Source organism: Elgaria multicarinata, chromosome 10 (genome assembly GCF_023053635.1).
Source record: "Elgaria multicarinata webbii isolate HBS135686 ecotype San Diego chromosome 10, rElgMul1.1.pri, whole genome shotgun sequence".
Classification (NCBI taxonomy): domain Eukaryota; kingdom Metazoa; phylum Chordata; class Lepidosauria; order Squamata; family Anguidae; genus Elgaria; species Elgaria multicarinata.
This window is the reverse complement of record NC_086180.1, coordinates 49,170,396-49,185,251: the sequence shown is the minus strand read 5'-3', so window position 1 is coordinate 49,185,251 and position 14,856 is coordinate 49,170,396. Positions and strand designations below refer to the sequence as shown.

Genomic DNA, 14,856 nt, shown 5'->3' with positions numbered 1-14,856 from the left:
TTAAACACAGTGAATAAGGCAAAAAGGTGTCTTCTGAAAAGGGTCATTGTGGTTTATTAATCCAGGATTCCTGGTTTAAAGTGACGTCTGAAAGCCAGTGTGTGAATTGTTGCTAATTTGGATGAACTAAAGATGTAAATGTTCACATTTTGTTTTTTAATATGACCTTGCAATAAGCACAGTTGGTTTTGTGTATTGTGAAATTGTGTGTCCTTTTGTGTCTGTGTAGAACTTGATTGTTCTGCCTTTTGTCATCGTAATCTTTACTTACATATATTTCGAGATATTTCTACCATGTTTTGATAACAATTTGGCCTACATGAGGCCTTAATACAGTCACAGGCTCAGTTCAGACAACACGTTTCTCTACACAGTGGGAAAACTCTACTCAACGATTGAGTTTTTAGGGGGTACTCACCACACAAACATGTTTTAACTCCGCTGTGGGCTCCCATGGAATTGAGTAAAAGGCAATGTAACGTTGGATTGACAGTTTCTCCACCCTCTCTCCTCCTCCAGTCCTCCTGATGGTATCGCATCAGCCATTGCTGCAAAACACACACACAAAAACAATTCCTGCAGCTCTCCTAGAGTGCCATTCCCTCCTTTTGCTGCTCTTGCCATAGAACTCTGTAGCCAGTGGAAAAAGTCAACGCAACACAACGGAAAACTCCATGGAGCCTGCAGCACAACACATAGCACAATGGTTGTGCAGGAACTCTCAATGGTGGTGTAAAAACTCCACCATGGAGTTCTGAAACCACTGTAGAGAAATGTGTTGTCTGAGCCACAGTTATTCAAATGTGTTGAACTGAGCCACAGTTATTATAAAAACTACTTTTGTGTTACCAGGCTTTGAAGAGGTGAGCTTATAATATACTCATCATACTAGATGTGAAATCAATTAAAATGCACAGTTTAATTTTTTCCAAAATTCCTGATGATGAGCAACTTGCATTGACAGTGTTGCTGTCTTTTAAAGTCTGGATTTTCTCTGTATCCAGACTAAAAGAAAAGCCAGCAAGTCGGACCATGCACACTTTACACTATATATTAGAGTCCATGAGGAAGGAACAGTTTCTTATGTGCTTTTTTAAAAAAACGCATTTCTTATCTTTTATTATTAGATACTTGCTTATACAGAGGGTCTGCATGGAAAATGGCTGTTCTCGGAGATTCGATCAGTCTTTTCTCGACGATATCTCTTGCAAAACACAGCGCTGGAAATTTTTATGTCAAACAGAGGTACTCTTATACTGGAAATTTGAAATAGACATCTACCATTAGTCTGCGTTAGTTTAACTATGGAATTTGTTGCCGCATGACTTTTGTGAACCGCCCAGAGAGCTCCGGCTATTGGGCGGTATAGAAATGTAATAAATCAATCAATAAATAAATAAGATGTAGTGATGGCCACTAACTCAAATGGCTGTAAAGGGGATTAGACAAATTTATGGAAGTTAAGGATACCAATGGCTATGTACTACATCCAGTACCAGAGGCAGTATGTCTTTCTGTATACCAGTTACTGGGACCATGCATAGGAGGGTGCTATTTCACTCATGTCCTACTCATGAGCTTCACCCAGTTGGTTTTCTTCTGCTGCCCCTTATGCCTGGAACGCTCTTCCAGAACATTTGAGAACTACAAGTTCAATCGCAGCTTTTAAAGCTCAGCTAAAACCTTTTCTTTTTCCTAAAGCTTTTAAAACTTGATTTTGTTCTGACTTTATACTGCTAGTTTTACCCTACCCTGTGCCTGTTTGGTGCATTCTCTTCCCCTTCTTATTGTTTTATTATGATTTTATTAGAATGTAAGCCTATGCGGCAGGGTCTTGCTATTTACTGTTTTACTCTGTACAGCACCATGTACATTGATGGTGCTATATAAATAAATAATAATAATAACAATAATAATAATAATGGTTGGACACTGTATAAACAGAACACTGTATGCTGGACTAGATAGGCCTTTGGTCTGATTCATCATAGCTCATCTTACGTTCTTTTGTGAGTAAGGAAATTAAAGCCCTGAGCATCTGCTTGTATATAATATATTTCTTGCCTCCCTTTGCAGTCAGTTAATTTGGTTATTATTATTATTATTATTATTATTATTTATTTATATAGCACCATCAATGTACATGGTGCTGTACAGAGTAAAACAGTAAATAGCAAGACCCTGCCGCATAGGCTTACAATCTAATAAAATCATAGTAAAACAATAAGGAGGGGAAGAGAATGCAAACAGGTACAGGGAAGGGTAAGCAGGCACAGGGTAGGGAAAAACTAACAGTAGAAAGTAACAGTAGAAGTCTGCACAACATCAAGTTTTAAAAGCTTTAGGAAAAAGAAAAGTTTTTAGCTGAGCTTTAAAAGCTGCGGTTGAACTTGTAGTTCTCAAATGTTCTGGAAGAGCGTTCCAGGCGTAAGGGGCAGCAGACGAAAATGGACGAAGCCGAGCAAGGGAAGCCGAGCAAGGGAAGTTCGTTTCATTTGTTTGCCACATTCTCACATGGACCATTACTTTCAACTCATTTATGTTAGGTTGTTTGCTTTTCCTGAGAAGATCTGTTACACAATTTACATTAGGATGCAAAATCCAGGTGTGTCTCGACTGAATCTTGCTTCAGTTTCCTCAAAATGTGAAGTAAAAATTAAAGTTCTTGGATGGACTGTGTCCACTGACTCACTAGGAAAATGGCAGTCCCTAACTCAATCATGCGAATGAGAATAACACACTTCTCTTAACAGTACAGAAGGAAGCAGGCAAAGGATCTCCTTTGACCAGTTGCTCCTTTTACTTGATTGAGTAGCAGGAGAGAAAGATTCCTTTTTTGCATGCTAAATGAAAACAGTAGTATCCAGCTTAACAGCAAGATAGGAAACACATGGCTAATTTCTACTGGGAAACAAGTACCATAACCAGAAAATGAAGGAAGTTTCCTGATAAATGCATACTAATAGTTTGATCCCCCCTCTTCATTAGTTTGCCTTGTTAGCATGGCTAGAAATAGTTCAGGAAAGTGAAGAAGATTATGACCTTAGCTAGACACAGGATATCCTGAACACAGGATATCCCGGGAGCAGGCAAGGATGACCCTGGGACAATCCCAGGATGATAAACCGTAGGTCTAGCTAAGGCCTTAATGTGACAGAACTTACATTTCTTGCAGAAATCTTATAAAATGCTGTTTTACTACAATGAACAATATAACACTAAAGCACAGGAATTCCCGTACTTCTATAAGTCAATCCATTCGTAGGTAAAGGTGACAATGAAGTAGATGATGTAAAATCATTTCATGGAAGACACACAGAGCAGGGCCAGGATCTCTTCTCGATCATCCCAGAATGCAGGACATGGAATAATGGGCTCAAGTTACAGGAAGGCAGATTCCAGCTGGACATAAAAAAAACCCTTCCTGAGCACTACGGCAATGGAACCATTTGCCTAGGGAGGTTGTAGGCTCTCCCACACTAGAGGCAATCAAGAGGCGGCTGGACAGCCATCTGTCAGATATGCTTTAATGCGGATTCCTGCACTGAGCAAGGGGTTGGACTCAATGGCCTTATAGGCCCCTTCCAGCTGTACTATTCGATGATTCTATGATTCTGTGAAGAGCACTTGGTGATTTTTACAATACTATGACAGTGTATTGGAAAGTGGATTAAAGATGTATGCACTGCATTTCCAGAGTTCCGTCTTCTGTTTATTAGGACCAAGAATCACAGTATAAATGACAGTAAATGACTTCTCAATTTTGCCCTCCACAGTTGCTGTCATGTTCAACTTCCCAGATCCTGCAACAGTTAAAAAAGTGGTTAATTGTCTACCTCGTGTTGGAATTGGTACTAGTTTTGGTCTGCCCCAAACCAGGTATGTCGAGTTCTTTAGTTCTTAGGAAACAATGTCAGTTGATTACACAAAACTTTTGGGTTTGTAAAGCAAATAACCATAATGTGAAAAACAGAGTGGAATTGGAAACAAGAAAAAGAGAATGATTTTCACTGCCTTGTTTCAATAACACTATCCTTTTATTTGCTATCTTCAGACTTCCCCATGCAGACACAGTTGCCTTCCAGCTTACACTTACAGTCCACTAAGAAAAAGAAGATACATTTAATGTTTCATGGCCAAGTTGGAATGATGCACAGAGTTATTTGTAGAACACATGATAATTGTAAGATATATACAACTAGAATAAACATTCAACAAATAAAACTAGAATTGTGCCTGCTTTAGAAAGAAAGTAAAGAATGGGCAGGACATAGTTTTCTGGAACTAGATCATGATGCTGTCTCTACTCACAACTCAGTCCTCATCTCCCCCCCCTCCCCCATGATCCCATGAAAACTTAACTGAACAGTTTGTGGGTATGACTCCTTTATACTCCAACATTTGAGAATTACATTTCCTTAACTATGAATAGGACAGTATCTTACTCAACAAATTGATTTTTACCTTTCAGGCGCATTTCTATGGCCAGTCCGCGTCAGATCTTTAAAGCATCAAATATGACCCAGAGATGGCAGCACAGAGAAATTTCAAACTTTGAATATCTCATGTTTCTAAATACTATAGCAGGTAATAATGGAAATGCTTCATAAAGGATAATATGAAAAAACACTCATTTTGGCAGTGTAATATCTGGAAATTATTGACAAGAATTTTGGTTTTCTCTCTTTGGCTAAATGCTGCTGCTGCTTACCACACTGCTTCTTAACATTATAAAGCTTCAATATCCTACAGTCTATTAAACCTCTGATCTGTATTTCTTTTGTTATAGTACATACCACTTCCTTTCCTGATACACCACGTATTCTAAACTAATTATTATTACTGTGGTGCTATTTTCAATTATATTTAATTGGTTTGTTTTAATGGTGTATGGACTTTGTTAAAACTGTTCTGTCTATGTTTTGTGGATTGTTAGGTGTCTTACATTCCATCATCTCTCCATTGATATAATTTTGTGTGTTGTTACCAGAACTTTATTCTACCACTAATCCACATTAGTTTTAATCTCTATTAGCTTTAATGCACATTAATACTTGTGAATTAGTGAGAATCCCCCCCCCCCCCAGTGAAAAACTGATTCACAAGTCTGCGGGGTCCATGTGACTTGGAAAAATCTAGTCTGCTGCAGAATACACAGGTCGGAAATCTGTACTGATTTGAATTTGTTGTGGATTTCTCCAACATCCCTAGTTTGTTATCTTTCTTAAAATGGTGATTAAAGTTAACAGCATACTGTTACTATTTACATGCAATTGATGTGCATGGTAAGCAGCTTAGAAAATGTTACAGTTCCCACATGTCATCTGTTGACCTATGCAAACGAGTCCATTATTTAATTCTTAAAAAGCATCCTGTCTATAGCAGCCTAGAAAGCTAGGCAAAATGAGAAAACTGAGATTTGTCTATATGTAGTATTATTATAGTGGATCAAATAATGTTATTAATATTTGGAGGGCAAAGGCTTTCTTTAAATCTACTGCCTCTGAAAGAAGTATTGTTGTTCTTGCTCACCAGGACGTACGTACAATGACTTAAACCAATACCCGGTATTTCCCTGGGTAATCACTAACTATGAATCAGAAGAGTTGGACCTTACGCTTCCAAGTAACTTCAGAGATTTGTCAAAGGTATTACTTTTTCACAGGCTATTTGCCTTTGTATTGTAGTAAAGATATGCTAAGACTGTACATTAGGTCTTATTATTCTGTACTTTTCTTTTTCATGATTCTATCAGTTTGGAAATTTAGGGTGGTAACGTGGTGGAGATGAACTGTTAGAACTGCTGTTAATATAAGTAATTTTCGACAATCAAGTTCTGTGGCCTAGCAATATTGAGTTGATGTTGTCTTAAATTCAAGAAACGTGTGCGACTGCAGAGTGGGTACATTTAGGCTTTACCTGTTTTAGCCTTTCCTGAAGATTCAGTGCACTCAATGGGAAGGTAGGACAAATACTTCAAACTGCAAAAGAAGCCTCTCATTCCAACCCTCCTGACACAACACAATAGCAGGTGCAAATGAGGCCTCTGAAGTCTGTGCTTTGTTCTACTGTCCTTGATACTCCAAACACATAAATCATCATCATCATCATCATCATCATCATCATCATCATATATTTATTTATTTCTTATCTGCCTTTCCCTTTGGATCGAGGCAGGGAACAGCATTAGTACAAAAGTACAGTATAAATCAGATACATAAAATTAATTAAAAGAGCATATAAAACCAATACAACATCAAAATAACAATCAACAGAGATGGAAGGAAGCAGGTTGCTTGACTAAATGGACCCTTAGGCCTGACCCAGCAGGACCGGTCTTCTTATGAGATGTAGGAAACTGAAGACTCCTTAAGTTACAATTCCTTAAGATTGTAACAAATCTTTCCGGAAGGCAAAGTAAAATCAAGATTTTAAACCACATTCTGTATTAAAAATGCTTTAAAGCCCAAAATAGCGATCACATATTGGAGAATCATCTCTTTTGACACCTGGAAAATAAGGTCCAAAGGATCCAGTGGGCCACAGTGGTTACCGTTTATGCTGTAATGAAGCATGCAATTTAAAAACAACAACAGAAGAATGGCTTTGTATTTATTTTAGCCTCTAGTGCAATATCTTAGCAACATATCTCCATGAGTGTTGATTTATTGCCGCTGCTCTTCTCCAGGCACTGTTGGTGTATGGAAGTGAATGTTTGTGTCCCTGCAATCTCCATCTCACCTTATGATCCACTTTCTTTGCATTTAATTGCAATTGATCAGGCTGCACTGCTTTTATCTGCTACATTTGAAGTGCTGTTTCTGATTAATGCAATCTTCTTGTCTGACTCCATTTTTCAGAGTTTGGTTACTGTACAGAATATTCTAGCTGTATCATCCATAACTTTGTTTTGTTCATTTTACAGATTCACATTTATTATCTGGTCCAGCTTTAAATTAAATTAAGGCTGTAATAGTAAACACACTTCTTAGTAGTTCTCACTGAGGTCAATGGACTGAATAAAGATGCATAGAATTACACTGTAATTGTTCTGATTGCAAATTTAGTAAATAAAATAAAATAAAATAAAATGCAAGATACTATTACAATCTTACATTCATGACAAATTCTGGGAAAAAGGTCAACAATCTAAATTTCACTGGGCAATATCCTAAAGGGTTGCAGTACTCCCACTAATTGTGTTATGCCAATGGGACCCACAGCTTATGCAATGGGGAGTTAGCACTTTGTAAAGGAACCCTGGAAATGAATGGAAAGTCTCATTTCTAGATTGGGGCAGGTCAGCGGTGCTCCTCTGTGAGCTCCACTGACCTGCCCCATTCCAGAAATGAGTGTTTCTGCTAATTTCAGGTTGCTTTAACAACTGCTAGCTCCACATTCTTCTAGTGGTGGGTCCTGCTGGCATGTGGGCACCATAAGATACTGCTCACTTTTTTATTCATTACAAAATCTTTGAAGATGTTCTACTTTACTAAACTTTACTGTGCCAAACACAATTTGTTTTTTTTACTGCAGCGTTTGATATTTAATATAGTATCATGCTTCTTTAATCTTGGCGCCTTGGCTATCAGATGGCATGAAAGTCTGAAGAAAGAAAGAATGGCTCAGTTCTGACAACACGTTTCTCTACACAGTGGGAAAACTCCACTCAATGGTTGAGTTTGTAGGGGGTACTCACCCCCTACAAACTTCTACTGTGTGACTATGGGCTCCTGTGGAGTTGAGTAAAAGTCAATGTGATGTTCTGCCCTCTCTCCTCCCCCAGTCCTCATAATGGTATCCCATCAGCCATTGCTGCAAAAAACAAAAACAAAAAAACAATCCTAGTGGCTCTCCTAGAGCAGCACTCCCTCCTTTTGCTGCTCTTTCCAGGGAACTCGGTAGCCAGTGGGAAAAGTCAACTTAATGCAACAGGAAACTTCACGGAGCCTTCCACACAACACAGAACACAACAGTTGTTCAGGAACTCTCAGCATGGATATTCAGCATGGGGTGTTTTCTAAAAAAAATTCCACCATTGCATGGAGTTTTCTCTCCAGACAACTAATTTCTCAACAGTGCTGTAAAAACTCCACTGTGGAGTTCTAAAACTACCGTTGAGAAACTTGTTGTCTGAACTGAGCCAATATGTGCTGAACTGTCTTTCATAGAACTTTGTAGTGGAATTATTGAGAAGGGGATCATTTTTTAAAAAAAAATAATAACTGCAATTTAATGTTTTTGGAGTTGTATGTCTGACATAACAGAATGGTTTGTTCCTATAAGCTCCAAAGTTGTGGTCAACTTTTGCATAACTTATTTAACAGCATCCCTGCATGCCAGTAGAAGATGCTTCCATTACCCTGCACATGTTTTAGGAACAGCTTCCACTGCACTACAGAGGGAGAAAAGAATGTAATATACCTTAGTGCTTATGCACCTCTCAAGACATTTCAATGAACATTTCAATGAATTCAATATATGAACCTTTCAACTGCCTTTCTATGTTCTTGCTCTTTTAAATGTTAAGCCCTTCCCCCTTTCTGGTTTAACTTTGGAGGGTTTTTAAAATCATTTTTAAAACAAAGTTGAACCAAAATACCTGAAATGGATTTGAACAAAAAGACCTGAAATGGATTTTGCTGAATATTACTGTCAGTCTGATGAATGCTCCAGACAAACACTAGCAGAGTATCACCAATGAACTATTCTGCTCTGGACTGAGTGTTTATCCTTTAACTGAATAAGTGTGACATATTTTATTTATAAACAGTGCATATTTTATTCATGTTACATACATCGTTTCCCATTTTCTTGTTCACGTCCTGTCTCCTTCAGCCATCCAATCATTTTTGGCCTTCATTTCAGGCATTACCTTGTGATGTATTCATACATTGGAGCAACAGAATGTTAAACATAACTATGTGGAAAATACTTATGATCTATGGAAACTTGGATTTCTTGATGAGTTTTGTTGCTTTCCTTTTTATAGCTAGGACTGTAATCTTCTCTTATTGGAAGAAGATTATTGAAAATCATCTTAAATCCTGAGCTACCTTCACTTTGAATGCATATGTACATCACAATAGTTTTTTGTCTACCATACCCCTATGTTGTAATCTTTTTCTTAAAATTTTCTTGATATCTGTACTTACAGTATAGAGGGTGTGTCTTGATATATGTACTTATAGTATATAGGGTGCCAATAGAGAATGACTTCTCTTTCTGTGCTACACTACAATGATAAGAGGTTGCCTCGTAATTGCGGTATGTTACTTATACAATGTTCTAAAGGGCATGGAGTTGAGTTAGATCTGCCTTCTGGTGCCTTCCAGGCATGTTGTGGTACTGAATTCCTTAGTTTAACTATGCGCTGTGTGAAGAAGTATTTCCTTCACACAGCACGTAGTTAAACTATGGAATTTACTATCACAAGATGTATTGATGGCTACCAAGCTGGAGGGTACCAGGTTGGAGAAGGTTGGGGAAGGCATGGAGTACCTTTCAGCACTTGAGATTACAGGGATAGTGTAAATATAATGTTTCCAGTCCATTGACCATGACTATGAGAGGGAGTATGCTGCAGTCTCACGCACTTCTCTTCTGTTCCTTATCAGCATTAGCCATGGAGTTGCTTCAAATCTGCAACTGATTCTAACACTGATCACAGTTAGTGTAATGGTGGGGATGATGAAATGCTATGTCATGTTTAATGCTGGCAGTGGAAGGATGTGGGAAAGGGAGCTCATGAATCTGAGGACTACGGTTAAGGCATCAGGAATGTTACACCTACACTGGCTCCATGTGAAATCCAGTTTTCAAGAATATATTTGGTCAGGTGACCTTACCTGGTTTCTGTGTTTCAGGGCTGTAGGCAGTACTGGGTGTAACGAAAAACAAACAACATACATTTTCAGAGTGTATATATATAGTGTTCAGCCAATGTGGCTTCTTATGAAGCATTGACTTATTTATTCAAAGTTGTTCCCCCTAATATCACTATACTTTCTAGAATACAGTGCCTGTTTGCTTGCCGCCTTTATGTATGTAAGCAGAGTATGAAATCTCTTTTGTATTATATATGAACTTGAACTCAGTAGGGTGAAATACATGCAATTCTTTTTATGTGTTCTGGCTCATTCTATGCTTGCTCATCATATTCTATACAGTTAGATTCCACTACATTATTCACCATTAGAATTGCTTAGATAAATATTTCAGTCTCCAAATCAGAATCCTTTTTATTGATTGACTGCAAAGTAGATTATTAGATGCAGACTTCAAACAGAGTTTAAGCTTCAAGTTTTAACAAGGGTTTAGTAACTGATTGATCTAAACTTAGGCTGTAGTCCTTTTAACATGGAAGTAAGACTCACTGTGTAGTAAACACACACACACTAGGATTGTTCTGTAAATTAGACATCCAGCTCTTGTTTAGGCAAGCCTAAACTCATGTATGAAAACTGGATTAGGTCCAGAAATGTGCATCTTATTTTTAAATACGTTTGTTCCATAGAGTAGCACTTAAATTTGGAGAATCTGATTCAAAGCAATCCTATATCAGCAACTTGCCGTCTTTGTTACGCAAACTACCAATTTCCTTACCAGTCCCCTCTCTGACTTGCTTTGATTTCAGAAGTAACCAAAACTTCATTTCGATGTCAATAAGTAAGTTCATGAAGCCTGGAGGCTAGTTATGAGCCTGGAGACATAAAATTGACCTTTTTAACTTAAGGATTTCATTCCTAAATGATGTGATGCTATTGGGTTGTGTGCATGCTTAAAAAAATTATACAACTTTTCTCCCATGAAGGCGGTTAATAGTATCTCTGGAGAACATATACAAATAGTCATTCTAAAAAACAGTACCACTACGTATAATGGGAATATCTTCTACCTACACCCAATCCCACAAAAAATCATAAATTAAAGACAATAACAATGTTATGCGTCATTTAAAGAGTAACAACAAATACTCTTAAAAATCTAGGGCTACAATTCTCTACACTTACCTGGGAGTAAAACCCACTGAATGTAGTGGGAGGGACTTACTTCTGAGCAAATATGCATAGGATTGCACTGAACAAATGCCCTGATGTGGAGATTTCTGGATGGTCTTTGCATTTCCCAGTTGGAGGAACACTTGCCAGGATATTCAGCTGGGGGAGGGGGGACCAGTTTTTCCCTTACCAAGCTAGTTAATGGAGAACAGATGGTGATGTCATGGCTGCGTGCATGTATACACCATTTCCAAGCAATTTAGCCATATTGTGCAGAATATGGCTGGGCAGTCAAACTAAGCACTCTGCTGTGATGCGTAGCATTGTTGTTACATTTCTGTTTGTTTAAATAAAAATGACTTCTTTTGCTTCAATATGTTCTAAGTGGATTCAGTGTTCGAAAAGTAAAAGAAGTCACTGTTGCCATACTAGTTTCTGTAAAATATTGTTTAGCCAGTGCATATTTAGTTATTGCATATTCAAACATCTCTTCAACGAAGAGTATTTAAATAAAATTATTTTAAAAAATGCAGATATAAAACTCTATGGCTTGAGCGTATTTCTGAGCTATTAAATCAATTCAGGAGTATGAAGTGATAACAGTAATAGCATTACACCATGTCTTCAATGTACACAACAAAATACCCATGGGTTTGATAAAAATGCTTATCACAGTCCATTGGTTATACTTGTCAGTTAGATAAAGCAGCAGCTGCAAAATAGTTGCCTGAGCCATGAACAAGGCATATGATCCTTAAACGATCCAACCAAAGGCTATTTATCTGTGTTCTTTTGCTACAATGATAATATAAAAATACATTGCTGTAAAGATCTTCTTAGCATTTTAGATAAATATTATGTTGCTCTATAAGAATAATTGCAGTGATTAGGTTTATGTCTTTCATGTACACATAGAATCATACCTTCATAGGTGCTATCAGAAAGCAGCTGTTATTTTGCGACTGTAAACATGCATTGTATGAAAATAATATACTGAGGCTGTGTGAAGAGGGTTTAAGTAGTTGAAGTTTGAACAAATGTTACATGAAAAATAATGGTATTTGATCAATTTCTTTCAGTAATGGCAAGCACATTTCCAATTGATAGGAAAACATGATTTTGTTAGCCATCCTTGCAGTTAAAAAGGCGTGGAACCCTCCCCTCTTCTGTGAGGAATTGCCCACAGTAAACGGCATTCATTTGTTACAATAATCTGGAAATAGTTTATATCAGTTTTGAATAGGACAAGTGCTAGACACAGCATTCTGCATCTGTGACTGCTCTGCACATAACATTGCATACCTATGAAGTCCCTTTTGGTTGAGGCTGGGCTAACCAATATGGGAAGCAATGAGCAGGTTTAACTTCTCAGCTTTGTTCCTGTTATACATGATGAAAGCGGCTGTGAATGGAGTTAGTCCCTGTTTGCATAGCAGATCACACAGGTGTTCTGTTTTTGTTCTTAGACCCATGAGTGGGAGACAGAACCCAACAGCTAGCTCTTTGCATTTCTTCTGTTCTCTGTTTTGTGTGTATATATATATATATATATATATATATATATATATATATATAATAAGAATTCAAATAATACACTTTGAACAAAACGCTTAGATAGTGCAGAAAATAGTCTGGAGCAGAGGTAGGCAACATGGTGCCTTTGTGTACCATTGTTCCCTCAGAAACCTTCCTTGGTGCCCCTCCCAATTTTAATTCTTATAAACTTTTTTAAAATGTTCTTACTGGCAGCTAGGATTTCTTTAAAGCAAAGCCACTGTCACAGTCACACACTGCCTGTGTGTTCATTGGTGGTGATTCAAGTTGAAAGAAGAAACTAGATGGGTGTTGGGAATGTGTTGGCTGGCAGAGATGGAGGGCGGGGGAGGAAAAGAGTTTACTTTCTGTGAAAAAGATTTCTGTTAGCACAGAAAATGTGGGTTCAAAGGAGTTGTTGGGGCTCAGGACCCAGCTGTGCCTTCTACTCAGACTTTTGGGCAGGTTACTTGTTCTTGGTGGCTAGACAGGCTTCCCATGGCAGCCATTTTGTGGTGGTGTCCAGCACAGTTTCTCAAATTGTCAGCTGTGCTTACAGGCCCAAAAGGTTGCCTACCGCTGTTATAGAAAATAAACCAAAAAATGTTGTGGTAATTTAGGATGACTGTTTTATTGAATAATAATAAACTGAAAAAGTGATTCATGTATGTGTTAATCAAAACATGTACTCACTAATCTTCAGGCTACACACACGTTTCCTCAATTCTTTCTCTCTCTGTGTGTATTAAAGATGCTAATCAGAATCAGACAAAGTCTGAACCCTGAGCACAAGCGGGGCACTTCCTTCTAGTTCTGCTGTCTCTGAAGGCGAAGCAGGCTTCCCTCCAAAGCAAACAAATCTGAAGTTGCTCCAGAATGAAGCCTTGTCAGCACATTGTGTTTTGGAGATGCGGCAGACTTTTTCTCCAAATAGCTTCTTTTGCTTTCATTCTCTAAATGCTGCAGGGGGAGGGACTGTCAGTGGAGTGACTGACAGGTCTACCTTCTAATCCTAGGGTATGCTTTACAAGCAGCTCCAATCACTGTGTTTTGTGGGAGGGCAAAGATGGGACGTGAGATTACTATTCTTCCAATACTACAAGTTTTCCTTATGAAAAATGTTTTAAACTGGTTTTAAATAACCATAATTTCCTACCCTCTGCACCTATCCTTCTTAAACTTTGTAGATTTCTTGTCCGGGGACACCTCTAGGCTGTGTACTATTTTCATACAACCCCCCCCCCCCAAGAAACACAGCAGGGGAGGGAAGGGTAAGTGAATCAATTCCCCACCTTCCCAAATGGGAGTGTTCCCAAGTAGCCCACAAAGAGAGTAATGGTCCACAAGGAATTTAAGGAGAGAAGCAAGCCCCCTTCGAAATCTCAAGGCTGCTCTTGCACAAGGCTCCTGCAGCTATTCTGATATTTAGAAGGCTTCATCCCCTCCAAAGGGCAACTATCCTTGCAATTTCTATCCAGTTTGGCAAAAATAAAAATATAAAGATGCATATCATAACAACCCCTGCACCTATATTTTTGACAGTGAGCAGGCATAATCCCCTCCTGAGGGGCTACTATGCCTGCAAATATCATCTAATTCTGATGAGGAAGAAATTCTGATGAGGAAGCTATTTTTGGATTTTCCATGATAGTGAATGGGAAGCACAAGGCATTGGATTTCCAGACCCAAGCTATAACTTTTTTCTTCATCATCAGAATTAGATGAGTTTGGCACCAAGTCGAAGCAGACCACCTCCAAATTGGTCTGAACAAAAGTTCACCAATTTTATGAAGCACCAAATCAGGGAGTCTGTGAAAATATGATGTGGGGCTGAATTTAGGATCACTTAAACTGCATTGCCTGCACTAGTCATGCTACTGTCTCTGATGGCAGTGTTCAGTGGCACAAAGTGAAGACTCAGATGTATGTGGAGGGGCAGGGAGAGGAGGTGCCAGATATGCATTATCATAGAATCATAGAATAGCAGAGTTGGAAGGGGCCTACAAGGCCATCGAGTCCAACCCCCTGCTCAGTGCAGGAATCCACCCTAAAGCATACCTGACAGATGGTTGTCCAGCTGCCTCTTGAAGGCCTCTAGTGTGGGAGAGCCCACAACCTCCCTAGGTAACTGATTCCATTGTCGTACTGCTCTAACAGTCAGGAAGTTTTTCCTGATGTCCAGCTGGAATCTGGCTTCCTTTAACTTGAGCCCATTATTCCGTGTCCTGCACTCTGGGAGGATCGAGAAGAGATCCTGGCCCTCCTCTGTGTGACAACCTTTTAAGTATTTGAAGAGTGCTATCATGTCTCCCCTCAATTTTCT

General features: G+C 38.6%; 1 protein-coding gene across 3 annotated transcripts in view; it reads left to right on the top strand.

Annotated features, from left to right (window-relative positions):
* The window catches only part of LRBA (LPS responsive beige-like anchor protein), a 424,729-nt gene that overhangs the window by 298,569 nt on the left and 111,304 nt on the right, over positions 1-14,856 (top strand). For all 3 annotated transcript variants that reach the window (XM_063136108.1, XM_063136109.1, XM_063136107.1), the window contains exons 41-44: positions 1,128-1,245; positions 3,777-3,879; positions 4,472-4,587; positions 5,536-5,648. In XM_063136108.1, the coding sequence (XP_062992178.1) occupies positions 1,128-1,245; positions 3,777-3,879; positions 4,472-4,587; positions 5,536-5,648 (450 nt within the window). The remainder of the gene's footprint in view (positions 1-1,127; positions 1,246-3,776; positions 3,880-4,471; positions 4,588-5,535; positions 5,649-14,856) is intronic.